This window comes from Apodemus sylvaticus, chromosome 4 (genome assembly GCF_947179515.1).
Source record: "Apodemus sylvaticus chromosome 4, mApoSyl1.1, whole genome shotgun sequence".
Taxonomy (NCBI): Eukaryota; Metazoa; Chordata; class Mammalia; order Rodentia; family Muridae; genus Apodemus; species Apodemus sylvaticus.
In genome coordinates this window covers 57007687-57027331 of record NC_067475.1, presented here as the reverse complement: position 1 = coordinate 57027331, position 19645 = coordinate 57007687, and the positions used below count along the sequence as shown (strand labels likewise).

The 19645-nt window shown below is 45.7% G+C and overlaps 1 protein-coding gene across 6 annotated transcripts; it reads left to right on the top strand.

Annotated features, from left to right (window-relative positions):
* On the top strand, nucleotides 1-18667 carry Dennd2d (DENN domain containing 2D). Of its 6 annotated transcripts, none has more exons than XM_052179513.1 (12): nucleotides 1-153; nucleotides 4452-4627; nucleotides 5430-5542; nucleotides 6134-6203; nucleotides 7856-7933; nucleotides 8781-8921; nucleotides 9991-10139; nucleotides 12387-12564; nucleotides 16438-16479; nucleotides 16835-16919; nucleotides 17365-17604; nucleotides 18156-18667. In XM_052179513.1, the coding sequence occupies exons 1-12, from the start codon at nucleotides 96-98 to the stop codon at nucleotides 18224-18226; spliced, it is 1401 nt and encodes a 466-aa protein (XP_052035473.1). In that variant the 5' UTR covers nucleotides 1-95; the 3' UTR covers nucleotides 18227-18667. The 6 variants fall into 6 exon arrangements, with proteins under 6 accessions (XP_052035473.1, XP_052035474.1, XP_052035472.1 ...); XM_052179514.1 differs by lacking the exon at nucleotides 1-153 and adding an exon at nucleotides 2224-2343; XM_052179512.1 differs by lacking the exon at nucleotides 1-153 and adding an exon at nucleotides 2403-3880.
* Nucleotides 18668-19645: the final 978 nt, after the last annotated feature.

The following is a 19645-nucleotide window of genomic DNA, read 5'->3' as shown; positions in this document are numbered from 1 at the left end:
TGAAAGCGAAAGTTCCAGGGCCCCAAGAAGGTCAAGGATTTGGGGGGGCGGGGCTGGCGCGGACGTGGGAGCTGGCGCCGGGCACTGGAGGGGCCATGGACGGACTCGGCCGCCGCCTCCGAGCCAGCCTGAGACTGAAGCGCGGCCAGCGGGGTTAGTGCGGGCCACAGCGCGCGGGGGAGAGAGGGCGGACTATAGACTCTGTGGGGCACTGGGGTCAGGGATGTGGAGCAATTTAGGCGTGATCTGGGAGGGCTGAGCAGGAGGCAGGTAAGCTCAGGGGAGCAGGTAGAGGTCAACAAGCGGACAGACCTGCTGGGTCAAGGGGGAGCCTGGTGGCCAGAAACCTACAACGGTTGTGGAGCCCCAAGGGCCACGTGTCCTTATATCCAGGAAGCTTGTGGTGCAGCCACTTTAAGGCTAAAGAGCTTAGGCTGACAAGCCCTCTGGGAGGTGCTTCCCTTCCCTACTTAGCTGGCGGTTTTTTTTTTGTTTTGTTTTGTTTTGTTTTGTTTTGTTTTGTTTTGTTTTTTGTTTTTTGTTTTTCCAGTTCCTGGAAGCCAGCTTGTCCCTGCCTTGCAGAGAACCACATCACAAAAACTGGTCACCGCAAGCCCTTAGCACTGATCTCATTAGGGCAGCCAGGTAGATCAGCTCAGCTGTTTCCTGACCTTGAGTGCTGACCTGTAAAATGGGAATCTTTTCCCTGTCTAGGGTGGATAGTAGAGATGAAATTAGATGTGTCATCCATTTCCTTTCTCCATATCTGGAGCACTGGGACTTGGAAGAAGGACAATTAGGATTCATTAATGTGTCCATTCATTCAACAAACATCTGTTGCTGTTTGTGTCTGGCCAGTGCTATGCCTGAGCTGTTACCCCCTGGGTTTGCTCAGACAGAGCCTGTGGGAGAAGAGAGGAGAGGAGAGGGGAGGGGAGGGGAGGGGAGGGGAGGGGAGGGGAGGGGAGAGGAAAAGAAAAGATGTGTAAGGGTCATTCGCAGAGAGCTCACCCCTTCCTGCTTTTGCAGGTGAAGACATCAGTGGCCTCCTCTCTATGAGGCCTCAGAGCTGAGATCAGTGCTTCCTTCTCGGAACTGCAGGGACGTGTGACTGACCTGCTCTTTGTCCCTCCTTGCTTCTGCCACCCTCCTTCTCCAGAGGTGGTTGTTCCTGCACGTGCCTCTTCCGCCTGCATGCCAGGGACGGGGCTGTCATGGCTGGAGCAGTCTGTAGGGAGGAGATAAGTCCTCTTTTTGCTACAGAGTTCTGGCTTGATTTTCTTGGGCTTCCTAGATCTGGGTAATCTGCTGCTGCATGGCTGGGGTCTGCTTCCTGGGGCTCAGAGGACATATTTCAGTTGTTTTCCACCTCACCCCCACGGCAGCATATGGCTAGCAAAGGCACCTGGAAGACTGTCCTTGTGGTTGAGGAACAGGAAGGCCAACAGTTTATATGTACCTGGTCACAAGTTTAGCACCTGTCAGGTCATATGGGTGTGACTCTTTCATCTTTCTTGCTGTCCTCCTGTTTCCTGGGGGATTTCCCCTTCTAGTTCATTGGCTCAGGCAGTTTTGTCTTAAAGGTGTGTGTGTGTGTGTGTGTGTGTGTGTGTGTGTGTGTATGTGTGTGTTTAAAATACTGTTAGGGAAGACTGTTATGGTGATTCTGGGTTGCTAGCAGTTTAGCAAAGAACAAACAACAGCTTTTCTGGTCAAGGTTCCCTAAGGTGCCCTCTTTTTCCTTCAGGTGGTTGTGGGAGGGGCTTCCTGGTGGTGGAACAAGTGTAACCAGACTCCTAACTTCCCTAGAAGTGTGGCTCCTCCCTCAATTAAAATTGAGGACAATAATCCATTCCAGGGCATCGGGATCAAGAGAGGAGCTCTCTATTGCGCAGGATTTTGATGCATATTGGTCCTTCTTGGGCGTTCCTGTGAGAACCTCGTTTGAAAGGGGAAGGAGAAAACACTCTGTTGGATTTCTTGAGCCTCAGCCGAAAGGCCTAGTTACTTGTCTTTGGTCTGGGACTTCTGACATTGCTGTCCCCTTGTTTCTCCTGATAAGGCAGGAGGAAATGGAGTGAAAAGGCAGCACCAAGGACTGAGGAAAAGACATTTCCTGAGGTTCTCAGATGACCAGGAAGATGACTCTGGCCCTGCAAGCCATTTGCTCACCACCCATCCCACCCCACCCCACCCCTCCCTTCCATGAGATGTTGACTGTGTGATACACCAGAAGGCCTGAGCCTGGATTTGGAACCTTTATGACGTTCACTTTGTACAGATCCTGTTCATTTTCAATTGCCTCCGAGTGACTTAATGCCTCGGTTTTCCCTTCTGTACTAGGTATGTGCTCGTTCCTTAAGGCAACCAGTAATAACTCTGCAACATGTCTATACAGGGTATAAGTAAGACACAAGGAATTCCTGGGGTGTCCTGCTTCCCCATTCTCAAGAGTCCAACTCTCATCATCTGTACTATGATTGGTGTTTCCCCCACAAGTCAATGCTGGGTGTTTGAGTCCTGCATTTTACTGGTGCCACAGTTCTAGTGCTTGTAGGAGCAGGGTGACAGCCTTCCTTCTTACCTAGCAGCACACTCCCTCCAGAGGGCTGCTAATTCTTTGCAGGGGTGACAGGCACTGGCACCAGATCCTTTTGCTTCTTCGCCTCCCCTATTAAGTTACTTCCTGGCAAAAGCTCTTCCCTCTTATCCTGTACATCTCTTTATCCAGAACTTTCTATTAGAAACCCAGGTTATCAGTGACTACTTTTCTCCTCTTCCTCAACCTCTCGACACAGTACTGAGTCTGCTGCTTAGCTTGTCCCCGCCCAACCAGAAGAAAGGCTGAGCAAGAGTGGGGGAGGGGTAAAGATGTTCTGTACCATTACAGCTGCTGATACAACCAGGCTCCTACTCTAAATTGGCGATGATTTCCTGAGTCATTGCTTCCTTTTAGTAAAGATTATGAGAGAAAGGATTCTGCTGGAACCCTGGAATAGTGAGAGTGATCTATGCCTTAGATCAGGACAGATTTTACAGAGCCAGGGGATATAGGAATCACCTTCACAGCTATTCTGTTTATCTGGGCATCTCAGAGGTGGGCTTTGTTCTTTACACCATCAGAAGACGATCTGTTGATTCCTAGGACACCCTCTCTCGCTACAAGTTATTAATACATTTAGAGAAAGGGCAAGTCTACTTATCTGAATCAGGGCAAGGCAGTGGCATCTTGGCTGCAAGAAGTGTTCAGTCCTGTGTTCCTGGAGGTCCTGGATGTTTTAGAATTTGCCAGTTGGTCTGGTGGGACTTTGCAGCTTCTGATGATTACTTGAAAAGGTGATGGTGAGCAATGCAGGATGGGGGATGTTAAATACCTGTACTGTGCCCCACGAGGCACCCGAGTGGAGTCCAGGCATGCCTCACTGCCTGGGGTTGTAAATAAACTCACCACACGGTCTGCAAGCACTGGAATTCAAAGCCCTTAGCCCAGAAGCAGCTGTGCCTTGAGATGTTTGCTCATGACCTTTTCTGTTACCACACCCTGGGGCTCTTGGGAGGAGCCAAGATCTGAGCTGTAGTGCCAGGATGCTGCTTCTGTCAGTGCCCACACTAGGCTGCCTCGTGGCTCCTTTCACATCCTTCTTGCTCAACTACGGAGTACACAGGATGGAAACTGCTCTCCGGCTTTGGGAGACAGCTCATGGTTCAGCTCAGTAAAGCTGCGATTGGAGACCAGAGCAGAAGGCACTTCCTCGGGCTTTTTGTGGCCAGCCTGAAGGAGAAAGAACAGTCATGCCCCCAAAGCTCAGAACGATGGAAGGACAAGGGGTAGGCCGAACCCTCAGGCTGCTCCGAAATCACTTGCCACGACTTCGAGCAGGTCAGAACTGGATTGCCTACTTCCTTTTTCGGATGATCCTTTTATGGGCTGATTCCTCCTGTAGTGAACCTCTTTTCCCTTCATATGCTCAAATCCACATGGCCTCCATGTGATCAAGCCAGGAGGACTATCCTGTCAGTTTGCAGAGCTAGTCATGTCTGTGGCGGAGGTCTTGTTATGGTTACAAAAAAAAAAAAAAAAAAAAAAAGCCCTATGTGCCTACTATGATTATTTAGTACAAATTTACTCAGAACTCACAAAATACCCAGAAGTGCTACAACAGGCAGACTGTACAGTGTCAGGCATCAGGCCTCCAAGAACTTCCACACCATGGCTCCTCTGTTTCTACATCAGTATTTTCTTTTCTTCCTGTGTCACTCCACGGTTTCAAGTTTCCCAGGGCAGGTATGGAAACTGCCCACTTGGCTCCTGTTCTGCTTGGTGCCAGGTGGTGCCTGGTCAGGCTTGGCACTATAGCCTTGAAGCATGGTTGTTACCCAGATTCTCTCACACACACCACAGAATGAAGGATAGAAGGAATACTCAAGGGGCCTTTGCATCTCCATTTTAGGACAATCCCAGAACAATTCCGGGGAAGCTGTTACAGAACCAGAAAGGATCCAGGAGCCCTCTCCATCCAGCTATGCTGGAGGCCAGCACTTCTTTGAATATCTTCTTGTTGTTTCTTTAAAGAAAAAGCGTTTAGGAGATGAGTATGAACCCACAATCACCTACCAGTTTCCCAAGGTAAGGATGGAGGGAGAGGAGAGGGCCTGAGGGGGAGGATAGAGTTGTATTTAAAAGGTACGAGAGGAGTTCTGTGTCTTACCACGCTGCCGGGGCTCTAGCCCTGAGCTCACTGCTCTAGTTTCTTTTGTAGCCCAGCCCTAGTTTTCTGTAATCACCCAGAGAATCTAGGTCTGACTGCTTTGTGAGGGACTGACTGAACTTCTGGAGCAGGGAAACAAGCCTTGTGCTCTTGCCCCTTTGGGAACCCTCTAGTTCTTCCAAATTCCGTCTCGGTCACCTTTTCCTCCAGAAAAAAACCAGCTTCTGCTGGAACTCCTAAGAAAATGTGGCCTTCCTGGTTGTGTTGAAGAGAATCAAGCAGGACCCAGACTCAAGCACAGCCCAAGATCAGATTCCCAAAGTATTAGAGGTCTTCTTGTCTGATCATGTACTGGGTGAGGCGCAAGGTCCCCTTCTTACCAGCCTCTCATGTTAGCAGGTGTAGCAACTGGACGGGTTGCTTCTTTTCTGTGATGTGGTTTCTCTCTGTTGCCACCTTCTCAGGATGTTGGTCCAGCTGACCTTTCTAACCTCCCCTTTGAATATGTAAATCCTCATGATACTGAATTCCAGCCCAGTGTTATATTGATGTGGCCCAGAACAAATTGCTTTCTCTTTGAGGTCCTTCCAGCTAGACCTAGAGTTCAGACTGTGTGGTACCAACCAAAGGCACCTTGGTACTCCATGCGGGTGGGAAAGAAGACTGACAGCCTTCTGACCTCTGCTTCTCTGTCTGAATTCCACTGTCTTTCCCTTACAGAGGGAGAACATGCTCCGAGGTCAGCAGGAGGAGGAGGAGCGGCTTCTCAGCGCCATCCCTTTGTTCTGCTTCCCTGATGGGAATGAGTGGGCACCACTCACGGAGTATCCAAGGTAACCACTCCGCCTGCAGGCAAGGGTATCAGGTTTGGATGGAAGGCCACATGTGTGGCTCTTGGTGTCCCCTCACCTGGTATGAATGATGAGTTTTTGCCAGGGAAATATTTTGCCTGGGATCCTTTAGACAAATAATTAAAGCTGTGACTTGACCTTTCTCTGAAGACTTTTAGAATCTCTTACCTGTTCCTAGAAGAGATAGTCTTATAGTCTTTTTTTTTTCCCCACTCTGGACTGGAGAGAAAGACTTTGGCCTGTACAATATAGAAAAGGTTCTTACATCATGAACACTGGAAGTAGACCATGTCTTCAATTTTTAAATAAGAAGTAATCTCAGAGCCTTACTCACCTGGTCTTTAAAGTGGTGATAATAACTGAATCTTCCTCAAAAAAGGTTCATTTGAGTCTCAGATGAGGTGATGCATTAGAACTTGACACCATCAAGTGCTTAGTAAGTGACTGCGGTGATTGTCCCCATGATTAATCACCAACTCCCCTTTGTCTTCCTTCCCTCTCCTCTGATGCTGACTTCACTCTTGGTTTAGAATCTAGTGAGCGAATGCACACCATTGGTCTGCTCTCTCTTAGGGAGACCTTCTCATTCGTCCTGACCAATGTGGATGGGAGCAGGAAGATCGGATACTGCAGGCGCCTCCTGGTTGGTGCTACTCAGAACTGCCCCTTCCTCTCTGCAGACTGTTCAGCTCCATGGCTGGGCTCCCTGAAGCCTCAGCTACAAAAGCTCAGGCTCAGTGGGAGTGGTGCTTATAGGAAGAGTACGCGGCAGCACATAGCGCCATGTTAGTGTCCCTTTTGGAATCCCACAAGAACAAGGACATGCTGCCCCTCCCCTCTGCTGCCAAGAGGCTCTGGCCTGTGCTTGCTCAGCTCAACAGTTCTACACACAGTGAGAGTCCGGTTGGACTTTCTCATAGTCTTCTCTATTCATGCCTGCTTGCCTTGTTCCATGGAGCCTCCCAGACACGCTGAGATTTGAATGATGAGGTTTAATTCTTTGCTTCCAGGACAAGGACTCTCTAGACACCTTTACAACCCTTTCCTCTCTAGACATTTCCTTGTGGCTAAGACAAACTTGTTTTTGTTCTCACTGAACTTAAGCTCACGTTGGCCATGAGTCAGTGTTTACCGTTGGTTTTCTAGCCCCAGAAGACTGCCACTACCACCTCCTTCCTCCCTCTCCTTCTCCCCCCACCTTTCCCTCTTCCTCCTGTTCTCAGCATATACCCATTGTATCCCATTGTATAAACAAATAGGCTTCATAGTTTTTATGTGTAATCCATGTACTTGAATCATAATTACTATGCCCACCACACCAGTTCCTTTTCTCTTCCCAAACACCTATCTAATTTCATGTTTTTAAACATTTTTCTTTATTTTTTTAAAAGTGTGTGAGTGTTTGACTGCATGTATTTAAGTGCACTGTGCCTGTTGCCCTTGGATGACAGAATAGGGAGCTAGATTCTCTGGAACTGGAGTTAGTTACAAGTGGTTGTGAACTGCAGTGTAGGTGCTGGGACATTTGCAAAAGCAGCAAATGTTCTTAACCATTGAGCCATTGCTACAGCCCTCTTGTCTCTAATTTTTAAAGACCTATTTTATTTTTAATTATGTCTACATGTGTGTGTGTGTGTGTGTGTGTGTGTGTGTGTGTGTGTAACTTATGAAGCCAAAGAAGGGACATCCCCTGAGCTGGAGTAAAAGATGGATGTGAGCCATCCAGTGTGGGTGCTGGGAACTGAATTTGGATCCTCTGGGAGAGCTACATGTGCTCATAACCACTGGGGCACATCTCCAGCCCACCATGTTTTTTGTTTATGTCTTATTTTACACTGCAGTGTAGGTGCTGGGACATTTGCAAAAGCAGCAAATGTTCTTAACCATTGATCCAATTTTATGTCTAAAATCCAAATCCTGCCTATGAGATAGAAAACACATTCTGTGCCTAGTTTCTTTTGCCAACTATATCCATTTGTCATAATTTCATTCTTCTTATTTGCCGAATAATACTCCATTTTGTTTATATAACACACTATCTTTTTCTTTTTATTTGTTGAGAGACACTTGGACTGGTTGCACAATGTGGCAGTTGTAAACTAATCGTCATCTTTTGACTTTGATGGCTGTTTTGACCCTTCTCTCTGTTCCATGAACAGAATCACACAGATCTTTCTCCATCCAACTCATTGACTGGTCCCATCTGCAGCACTCCACCTTTTGTCCCATTAGTCTCAAGTGGGAGAAACTCTTGTGGAGGCTGCGGCCCTGAAGGAAATTCTTGTCCCTCCCCAGCCTGCCGGTCCTGGTCCTCGCCTTCCCAAAGTATACTGCATCATCAGCTGCATCGGCTGCTTCGGCTTGTTCTCCAAGGTAGGGTTAGGACAAAATTCCTTGGAGCCTGTTAGGCAGGCCTGTTCAGCTCTCCGGCTCTGCCTGGCAACGTGCCTTGCAACTTGAGCTCTTGGTAGAGTGCCTTCCTGATAGCCCAGCCAGCATCAAGTATATTGGGTAAAACTGAGACAGCAGGGACCTGGGCTCAACCCTATTTCAAGGAAATCTAGAAGGTTATTTCTCCTGAAGAAAGAGCTATTGTCTATTCTTCCTCAGATCTTCCTGGTTGCCATGAGGCTCAGATGAGGTATAACATGGAAATTTTTCACAAAAGAGATTTACCCTACAAGTCTGAAGGCAAATAATATACTGTAAGGATCCCCATAGTTACCCTAACTCTGGTGAGGTTAGAAGAGAAATTGGTGATTAGTGTTGCTAGGGCTATGATCAAGGCAGTCTCCCAAAATGGACTTGACCTGTCTTGGTAGCCAGAAGAATTCTGGGTGTAGGAGAGGAACTCCAGTGGCTTCTGCTTGGGTGGATCTTACTTCTGTGGATTACACTGAGCGCTGATGGCAGCCTCACCCTGATGACAGTCCAGAGGAAATGGAACAGTGATACTCAGAAAGTTAGGCTTCTAGGCTCCGAATCCAGCCAGTGCCAACATGCCATGCTAGGCTTAGTAGTCTCATGTCGGTGTTAGGAGAGGTAGGACTATGAGAGAAAATCAAAAGAAGTCTTTGAAAAGTAGGTTTGGTCCAGGAGATGGAAGCCAGTTAGTAGAGGGGCCTAGAAAACACTAGAGAACAGACAGGACCAGTGTGAGAGTATTGGGTATTCAGTAGAATCCCTCTAAGACTTCCTTTCTGTGGTCCTTTCCATGCAGATATTGGATGAAGTAGAGAAAAGGCATCAGATCTCCATGGCTGTCATCTACCCATTCATGCAAGGTCTCCGAGAGGCAGCCTTTCCTGCACCTGGAAAGACAGTCACCCTTAAGAGCTTCATTCCTGACTCAGGCACGGAGGTGGGTTAACAAATGTGCAGTCCTCTCCCTGGCTGGTTCCTCTCACCTTGAATCTCTCATTCACCAGGTTCAAGTATAGGGAAGCTGAGCCAGTCATTAGAATTACTGGCAGAGCTAAAAAAAAAAACCACCCAAAAGTACTCTCCCTTCTAACCTGAAGCCCACCAGCACCTGCTTACTGTTCAGTCTGCTAAATTTTGTCTGTGCTCATGTATGGGGCTAAGTTTGTTCCTGGTCAGCAAATGTCCAGTTGCTCTTACACTGTGACTAACCTAACTATTATCTGTGTGGGTCCTGTATCTCTATCCTGTAGTTTCCATCTGTTTTACTTATCATTAATCCCCACCCCTAAGTCCACACCCATCTCTTGAAGAACTAAGTCACTAAAGAGCTCAAGGCAGCAAGTAGAATTCCATTCTGAATCTCTGAGACTGGAAATTACACATGCACCTTTAAATCTGGTCATCCCTGCAGAAGAATCAGGGAGTCACTAGGCATTTTCAGCTGCTGGAAAAATACTGAAGGAAAAAATGAGTACTGACATACGCTGTGTCAAGTTATACATTTTCTGGGTTAAGAGTGGTAAGCAAATGGCTTCTAACCTCATGTAGCTAAAGGTCTCGTGGAGAAGGCGCACCAGAAGGTATGGAAATGAGTAAACACACAGGTGAACATACAGTTAAAGATCAGACACTCACAAAGAAAGAAAAAGCAGTGTACAGCATGAGAGAAAGGAGAAGTCTTAAGATGACCAAGGTGGGCCTCTGGAGCTGAAGGATAATAATGAAGAAAGGGAAACAATACATGAGAAGCCCGACTCAGGCCGGGCTTTAGGCAGGAGAAGAGCTCTGCTTAAGACTGTACACAGTGAAGCATGTGGACAGGCATGTTCCCCAGACTGGACCTCATGAGCCACAGTGAAGATTTGACCCCGCTGTCCTCAGAGCAGAAGGAAGCCACTGATGGGTGAGCTAGGATCAGATCTGTCCTGGGGAAACAATGGGATAGGCCTTCCCTGGGTCTGTGATTTCTTTTCTTACTGAACCCTTTCTCTCTGGTTTTCCTATAGTTCATCTCACTGACACGGCCCCTAGACTCCCACCTTGAACATGTGGACTTCAGTGTCTTGCTGCACTGTCTCCGTTTGGAGCAGATTATTCAGATCTTTGCCTCTGCTGTGCTGGAAAGAAAAATCATCTTTTTGGCAGAAGGTCTCAGGTAAGCTCAGCCACTGACTCGCCACACCAAAGCTGCATCCCTGGGGTCAAGGGAATATACTGGAACTTCTTGAAGGCAGTCAGATTCTAGGGCCCATGTGTGCACTTTCTTCTTTCTAGTTCCTGGATTGCATTTTAGACCTAGAGAAACAGCTAGTCCAACTTGTCCAGCCATCTCCAGACTTGAACTTGATGGCTTCCTGACTATAATCTAAGAACATGGAGTGTTTCTGGTATAGCATGGGCTTGGCCAGCCAGGGTGAATGCAGACATGATTCTGCCCTTTCAAGATTAGGCTGAGGGAGGGAAGAGGGTATAGAAGAAGACAGGAAGTTGTATAATGATTTGGAGGATATGCTAATCTATTCATTTGTAAACTCACTCAACAAGTATTTATTGCATGTCAGCTATTTGCCAGATGCCAAGCATTGAGCAGATAGCAAGAAGACTGTTTACCCTTAAGTAGATGAAGGTTTATGTATTGGTTTTCAGAATATGTACTGAAACCAGCAGAATGACTTTCACATCTTGTTCTTCCACCTTTAACTATGGTTTCCCTTAGGTCAGCTTCTTAATTTTTTGAAGTCAAGATCACATTTTTATTTTTCTGTAGAATGTAAATGTTGTGGACAAGCTTTATATGGTTGCGATGAGGGCTATAGGTGATTCTGCACAGCGGTAGACACCCAGTTACACCGTCAGGTGCAGACTGGTGAGGACTAGCTGCTACATTCCACCAGTTCTCAGTTGAGTATATACTCTGTGTAGCAGAAGCAGGTAGTTGTCGTGTGTTGGCTGCTGCTTTTGAGAGGATCTGAGACAGAGAATGGATGTGGAGAGACATGTGGCAGGCAGAGAAGAGAAATTGATACAATCAGTAGGAGATTGACTGTGAAGCCCTGGCTGGTTTGGACCTTACAGAGATCTGCCTGCTTCTATCTACTGAGTGCTGGGAGGTTTGAACCACCAAGAAACAATAATTTTGAGCTGAGTCCTGGTACTCAGAAGAAGAAAAGGAAGTTGACAAACAACAAAAGATCAAGGGAATGACATGCGTTCCGGAAGAAAGGACGTTTGGCCAGGGATCAGGGGTCTGTCTGTTAAAAAATAGTAACATCATCAGCAACCAAGAAGAACACTATCATAGGCTAAATCTTGTGGGAAGGGGTATCATTTTTGTTTTGGAGTTGGTTCTTCTACTCTGGGCCCTGTGTGGAGGAAGTTTCTGTGGTAGCTTGGGCTCAGTTTTCAACTAGGTACTTCTGATCAGTATTTAGGAAGTCTCAGGAACAAACTTTCTCCAGGAAATATTATAAATCCCTACTTTCTTCCCGCACAGAGTTTTCAGATTCTGGAGGCTGGAGGTGGGAGGGGACTTCCAACCAGCCAAGTTTGTTAGATCAGAGACTTGATCTTTCTAACTCAGGAAGTGCTTGCTTGATGCCAAGGTTTCCGCATGTGTGTTTTTATTGACCTTGGGTGTGGGGTAATTTGGCTGGAGAAATGAAAAGCCATAAGAAGTAGTGGAGAATAGGAAAGCCAGAGACTGGGGTTGGGTATAGTGTGGGTAAGGAAGGCAACTGAATTGTGACTGGGATAGTAATGACAGGAGGAATCCATGGAGCAAGGTCTTGAGGCGTCACCTCTGTGGGACTTTCCAGAATCTCTTGAGTTCCTGGAACAGAGGAATTTCCCAAGCTCACTCGGGGGCTAAAGTGGCAGCATTCAAATGGCTTCAGAGAGGCATGGGAGGACATGGCTGTGCATGGAGGCCCTGCCTCATCACTAGAGAGTCTGGTGTTAACTGGCTTGTTTCTTCACTGTCTTCTGAGTTCTTCAAAGAAGGGACAATGTTATTCTTCTAGTTAGCCCAGTTCTTTGCAGAGCAGAGGCTCAATCATATCCCAGTTTAAGTGCAGGCATGTCTTCCTCCCTCCCCTCTTCTGAGCCACCTTTTTTTTTTTTTTAAAGCATGTAATAACTTGAGAGAACTAGCTGGGAATAGAGATTAAAGCCGCCCCCCCCCCCCCCCCCCCCCCGCCTTCCGCCCTGGTTAGTGGAGCCTTGCCTATCCTGATTTCTACCCTTCTCTTAGAAACAAGTAGCTACAAGCTTTGTGATCAGCATGGCTTCCAGACTTGAATTTTTTCTAGTACCGGAACATTGCCAGTAGCTACTATAGATGTGGGGCTCCGAGCCAGTGGATAGGCACAGAAGCCTTGCTGACCGTCTCTGTTCTGTGTTCCAGTACCCTGTCTCAGTGTATCCATGCTGCAGCTGCTCTGCTTTACCCATTTAGTTGGGCACACACATACATCCCTGTGGTCCCTGAGAGCCTTCTGGCCACTGTCTGCTGCCCTACCCCCTTCATGGTTGGGGTACAGATGCGCTTTCAGCAGGAGGTTATGGACAGTCCCATGGAAGAGGTAAGCTTCCTCAAAAAGAGTACATGATTTAGAGATTGATGGGCTTGGATTTTTTTAATCTTTATTTATTTATTATATATAAGTACACTGTAGCTCTCTTCAGACACACCAGAAGAGGGCATCAGATCTCATTACAGATGGCTGCGAACCACCATGTGGTTGCTGGAATTTGAACTCAGGACTTCTGGAAGAGCAGTCAGTGCTCTTAACCGCTGAGACGTCTCTCCAGCCCAGTGGACTTGGATTTGTATTCCAGTTCCACTGTCAGCAACTGTGTGATTTGGGGCTCATTACATCTCCTTAAACCTGAATTTCCTTTATCAGTAAAATGGGAATAAGTGTCTTCAGTTGCTAGAGATTAGGGAAAATGACATAGCTGAGCTGCCAGCTTGGCACATGACACACATCCTCGTTCAGTCAAAGTTGGCCCTCTTCTCTTGAATGATTGCTTTTCGGGTTTAGGAAGCAAGATGTTGCTTATTCTGAGCTTGTGAGACTGTCTTATTAGCTAATTATTTCTATTGAACCATCACGTGGGTGAGCTTTCAGTTACATGAATGATCACAGCTGGCTTATACAATGTACACTCCACTAATATTCAAATTCCTTGGAAACAAGCCCTTTTGTAAACTGTTAAGTCTTGAAAATGAAGATATTTGCAACAAGGACCATCTTTCTGAATAGCTCAGAGCTCAGATGAGTAATGATGGAATATATTTAAATCTCTTTGAATTTGTTGCTTCTTGTTTCTTGGCAATCATCCTGGCATGGAAGAGGGTTCAGTTGTGTAAATGGGAAGTAATCGCATATATCTACTCCCAAAGTTGGACCAACAACTCAAAACATATACTCTGATCTAAGGATAGTATACCACTACAGCTGAATACAGGACAGACTGGAAAGCTCAGCCCTGGCTAACCATTGACTCACAGTGCAGAGACTGGTTACCTATTGAGGTATCTTGATGCAAGCACTAAAGGAGTGAGAGGGGTAATCCTAGAAGGAGGATTTCCCCTTTTACAAAAGAGGTTGGTAAGTTCTAGCAAACCTACTGCTTAGATAAGGCCACAATAGAACTCAGAGAAAGGCCCTTCTTTAGATGGTGCTACTGGCAGGGAAAGAAGGATGTTTCCTTTTGTTTCTCCAGCTCTTGGGCTGAGTACACATGCCCTGTGAACAACCCTTAGCCCCATGACTAACTAGAGCAGGGTATCAACCCCACTTTAGCAATAAAAGGTAAAATGTCTCAACCCCGGAAGTTATGTAACTTCTCTCTTCCAAAGCTGGGGCCCCTCCCCTGATAGCCAGGCAGGAAGACAAACAGGGCCAGTAAGGCTCCGGCTCTTGCTAGTTAAGAGCTTTTGCTTATTTTATTTCTTTGCAGCTGCTCTGAAAAATGGGCAAGACTGATAAAGGAAGAAATCCATATGGTGTGTGTGTGTGTGTTGTGGAGTGGGGGTGGGGGCAGCAAGGCTTTCTGATCCTCCACAGAAGCTCCCTGAAAGGACTTACTCCATAGACATTATGACCAGAATACTGAAAAGACTTCTGGGAACAACCTCATAAAATACTTATGTGTACATTTCTTCCCATCACCCAAAGAACAGCTTTCCTTGCATCAAAGCATTCAAACATATGGATACACGTGGCTTCAGGCCTGGGCTAGTTCAGCTCTTCTCTGATGGTGGATAATTACAGTGCAGGCTATGTTTTGGCAAATTTTCCAGTTTCTCTTTTCTTACATTTGGAAGTAGGAACATGTAGGGATCCTTCATTCTATTATGAAGACTCAGGTTAGAAACTGAAAATAGGGACCCAAAATAGACAGTAAATGCCAATACAGAATACAGAGAACTATGGTTCAGTGGTGAGCAAAGCTGTATCTATTGGTATTATTTCAGTAGTGTCATTGATGCTGTTTTTGAGTGTTAGTTTTAAAATTAATACAGGGTGGCTATGGTATCTTATACTTAAAATCGCAGAACTCAGGAGGTGAAGGTATCAAGATCAGAGTTCAGTACTACCCTGGGTTACATAGGATCCTGTCTCAAAGCAGAACCAAGGAATAATGTCCGAGTTTATGAGTTTTCAGATGTCAAAATCTAATCCTACTTAAAAGATTTTAATTTAAACATTGGAAGTGGTCCAATTAGCTAATAATACTCTGAGGAATCAGCAACATGACTGTCTCATGGTCTACACGGCAGGATTCTCAGGCTCTGTGGTGATGGTCCAGAAGCTTGGTCTTGTGCTGTCTCACTTGCAGCCTATACATGCATAGCCCCCTTGCTTCGTTTCCTGTCCTCTTCCTGTTGACACTGGGCTCATGTTCTTCCCTTGCCGAGTTTCTAGATGGAAGTTTCAAGGCTGTCAGTTTTTAACTATTTGTATCCAGGCAATGGTATGCTAAGCATGTGCACTACTAACCCCCACTCTCAGCCAATTTGAGGGAGCTTCTAATAGACCCCTAGGCAATTGTACGTGTGGTTGTTGCAAGTGTCAAAAGATCAAAACATGATTTCCTCTGTCCTTGAGCTGACCAGAGGACAGGCCGAGGACATGTTGAAGAAGAACAGGAGAGAGAGATGTGATCCCAAAGACCCCAATTTAGGCCTGGAAACCAGTCTGCTATTTCTCAGCAGCATGGCCTCTGGGAATTGTATGCCAGGGCATACTAAAGAAATTGCTAACATGACTGTTTCATGATATCCCAGAGGTATCTAGAAGATACTCAGGCAGAGCTAGAAAGTAGACCGAACAAAGCCAGCAGATTGGACATGGCCAGGGCTAGGGAAGCAGGAGAGAATAGTGGAGTGAGATAGCAAGTGACAGATAATAGAGCATAGCAAGAGAGAATAGTAAGAAGGGTGGCGGGGAGAAGGGTAAGAATAGCAAGAGCAGAGAATGGCTGGCTTATATGAAGATGAGTAGATGGGAGCTTAGGGAAGAGCTGAAAGGGCTAGTATGTGAGTGAGGACTTTGAAATGTATAACAGATACCCATGATACTGAGGGAGCCCAGAGGCTAGCACAGGCTTTGATAGGATGGGTGATAGGTACCACAGGTACCATCATGTCCCTTCTGCTAGAAGTAATGGAAATGACTGTTTTCCAAGGATGGGAATAGGTTCTACTACTTTCTGAGGGATGCTGGCTTTTATCTAACTACCTGAAATCCTCCTATAGTCTAGGATGAGCTTACATCTGGATATTTGGACTGCCTTTTGGAGTTGGGGAATTGGGAGTTTCCTTTGGATCTGAGAGGGCTTCTCTAAGTTTATCTCATATGCAAAATGTAGTGCCTGCCTTACAGAGAAACACTGCTACAATAAAGCATGCAAAGCAAATAGTGTGTACACCTCTTGGGCATGCTCTGAATTAGGAAGTAGTTTCTATAAGTCCTATGACTTGTGTTTTCCTTTTTACTTATTTATTGATGATTATCATGACTGATGATGACAACACAGGGTCACTCTGTGTAGCCCATTCTAGGTTTGGAACTTAAGTCAATCTTCCTGCTTGCCTCAGGATCCCAGAGTACTAGGGTTAAAGGCATGCAGCATGCCTGGCATGCTTACTGCTTTGAGTGAATGACTTTAACTTGTTTAAATTTACTTCTCTTCCACTTTGGTATTTTTTCTCAGCTCCCTTCACACACACACACACACACACACACACACACACACACACACACACACACTTCCTACCTGGGGACTCAGGTTTCTAGAAAAAAAGGAATAAAAATGTCAGGCAGGAAATGCTAATTAAAAATGCTTATGTTGCTACTACCTGGGCTTCAGGTATAGTCATGAGCAGAAAAGGTGTTGATAGTTGAGATTTATGAAGAGATAAAGTCATTCTATATTTATTTCAGGTCCTGTTAGTGAATCTTTGTGAAGGAACCTTCTTATTGTCGGTAAGTATTTGCATTCAGGGCATATGTAGGCTTACCATCAACAGACTTTTAAATCTCATGATGTCTCACTGATCTCAACAGACACTTTGGAAAAGACTTGTGTTGTCTTCCCCTCATGAGGAGGCCTCAGCAAAAACCCAGAGGCCTCTATGATGCAATCAGGGACAGTGACTTTTAAGCAACTAATATGCACTGATGGGGACCCCTTGCTCATGCTTGGGTTGAAACTGGAGGCAAAGAAATGGCTTCTGTTCATCTCTATGGAACAGTGGTTTGGGGTAGAGTAGGGCATGAACTCTCATAGTCCTCACATTCTCCTCCTCTTCCTGACCTCACTAGCTCTGCTCTCTCCTAGGTTGGTGATGAGAAAGACATCCTACCACCAAAACTTCAGGATGACATCTTGGACTCTCTTGGTCAAGGGATAAATGAGTTAAAGAGTAAGTTCTTGCTTCCTCTTTTAAAGATTTTAGGCTTTTCCAGGGAGCTTGAGGAAAAATTTCCAACTTGTTCAGTAAAATGAACTTGTTTAGTAGCTTGTGTGAGGGGACTAGATCCTGAATATGAGATTTTGTTTTTTGAGAGATCAAAGAAAATCCATACCCAGGTTCCTAGATTCCTATTTTTCCCTCTTCGCTTCTCTCTTCCTCCCTCTCTGCACCTCCTCTCTGAGGCATGTGCCTCAGACTTGTAGCAATCCTTCTTTCAGGTTTGTAGGCATGAGCCATCTCAGGCTCACACTCCTATAACATCAGTTATTTATTCTGATTATATGACTCTCCTGGGAACTTCTGGACAGCAATGAAAACCAAAATTAGAGGTGAATCTGGGTAATTTCATCCGTCTATTGACCTAAGATTTATTTTATTTTATTGTCTCCTGTAGCTGCAGAACAAATCAATGAGCATGTTTCAGGCCCTTTTGTACAGTTCTTTGTCAAGACTGTGGGCCATTATGCCTCCTATATAAAACGGGAAGCCAGTGGACAAGGCCATTTCCAAGAACGATCCTTCTGTAAGGCTGTTACCTCCAAGACCAAGCGCCGATTTGTGAAGAAGTTTGTGAAGACACAGCTTTTCTCTCTATTCATTCAGGAAGCGGAGAAGAGCAGGAATCCTCCTGCAGGTATACACTGACCCCACCAAATCATGGGCAAACGTTTCCCTTAAAACAAGTCCCCAAAGTATTTCTCTACAGTGGCAGGCAGACTAGAAGCAGATGGGGATGCGTGGGGGAGCAAAGCATTTAAAAACCCCTATTAAAGTAGGTTTTAAAATATCTAAGCATACATACAATAGTTGTGACTTCCATCAGTGAGGCTAAACAGCAGTAACCTGAGGAAATGCTTTCAGGGGCTGGTATTTTGTAGGGATGTCTATCATTCAGAGCCTGGGCTCTCCTGTTTTATTCTGGAGCTAATTACTATTTGCAGGCCCCCTTTTGAATGCTCTGAGGGCCTAGATATCCTGGAGCTTGTGAGTAGGGCAGATTGTGGGGCCTGCTGGATTTTTGTTTGTTTGTTTTGAGACAAAGTCTCATTATGTAGCCTCAAATTCCCAATAGATTATAGACATATAATTTCACAGATTAGACTTCAGAACTGCATTCACTCTGAGCTTATAAGCATCAGTCTGCCTAACAAATTAGATCCCTCTAAAACCTGTTTGAATCCACAGGCTATTTCCAAAAGAAAATACTTGAATACGAGGAACAGAAGAAACAGAAGAAATCAAGAGAAAGACCTTGAAGTAAAAGGTGTGGTGAGCAGGAATGTCTGGAGCTACAGCTAGTACAGGCTAATTTAATTTGGACTTCGGCCTGTCTAGTGGAACAGAATCAGTGAGGCCCTTGGCCCTGGAATCCATGGCCTTCTTCCAACTGATAACCCAGTCTTACTTCAAAGTGGTGTCTGAATTTGGGAGCTTTGGTGTCAGGGCTTCTCAGAACTTTGAAAGCTCATAGAACTGTACTCAAAGCTGCATTTTTGGCAGAGTGGACACAATGGGAGACAGTACAACGGGTGTACAGCTGTTGTGGGCAGTTGATTAGAAGTTGCTAGCACTGCTGTCTCCTATGAACCTCTGTTATAAAATCCTCAATACAGAACACTGTGGCCCAACGACCCATGTACAAAATAGTGGTCTGACATGAGGATGAGAATAAAGACAAAAACCTTGTTGTTTGTCAATCTAGGAGGCACTGCATGGAGAAAAAACTCAACTCAACATGAAGGTCATGCTAAGCTATGTGGAATCACAAAATCGGGGGTCAGCAGCTCCACTTCCCATAAGAGGAGTAAGAAATCTTGATCAGAATGGCCACAGCAGAGCAGTTAGTACTAATTGGTGTGTTTCCCAGAATCCTGAACACAGACTGCTCCAGAAAAGAGGCAGCTGCGGCCTACGACAGCTTAATAGAATTCCTGGTCAACAGAAGTCCTTGAAGGCTACTCCAAGAATTCCATCAATAGGTTGGACTGCCTATAACCTAGGCAGAGCCAGTCCTTTAGCTTCAGTTTTGAGCATCTCATCAAGTGTTTATTAAGACTTTAGTTTCATACTCTATCTAAAGGTTGAACGGTCCCTGCACTACCAGTAGTTAGTTAGCTAGGCTCTCTTTATTGTATACCTCTGTTTAAACCCTGCAAAAGATGGCCAACATTTTTTAGAAGCATCTTTTCTTCTAGAATTCTATCTTTTAAATGCTTTCCCTATCTTTTATTGTGACCCTCACAAGTTTCAGAATTCCAAACAAAGAATGCAGATGACATGGAATTGGAATAGAGCTACAACAGGGAAGTTTACAAGTATCTTCATTTGGAGAACACAAACTCCTAGGCAGTGGTGTCCTTGTGCTATGCCTAACTACTATCTCTGCAGCTTCCAGGAATCATTACATCATTTTAGGTGGTTTGTAGAGGTGGTTGCTAAACCTACTTAGATCTTGAAGAGTTTCAGACTGAGAACCAGAATCCTGCTAAGACTGAAAATAACAAGGCTCCAATAAAATCTACCAATTCTCTATAGAGACTGAACCTGAATATGTTGTGGTGGCACAGTCTACAATCCTAGCATTCAGGATGCTAAGGCAGGAGAACTGAGAGTTCAAGGCCAGTCTGAGCTACTGTGGGACCCTGTTCAGACCGTACCCCACCTTCCCCCCCCCC

Bases quoted from the DNA above. Each gene is read 5' to 3' on its own strand.
- Dennd2d (XM_052179512.1), top strand. From the start codon at position 3,793: ATGCCCCCAAAGCTCAGAACGATGGAAGGACAAGGGGTAGGCCGAACC. The intron at 12,565-16,437 runs GTAAGCTTCCTC...TATTTATTTCAG, and splicing joins TGGACAGTCCCATGGAAGAG to GTCCTGTTAGTGAATCTTTG. The intron at 16,920-17,364 runs GTAAGTTCTTGC...TGTCTCCTGTAG, and splicing joins AGGGATAAATGAGTTAAAGA to CTGCAGAACAAATCAATGAG.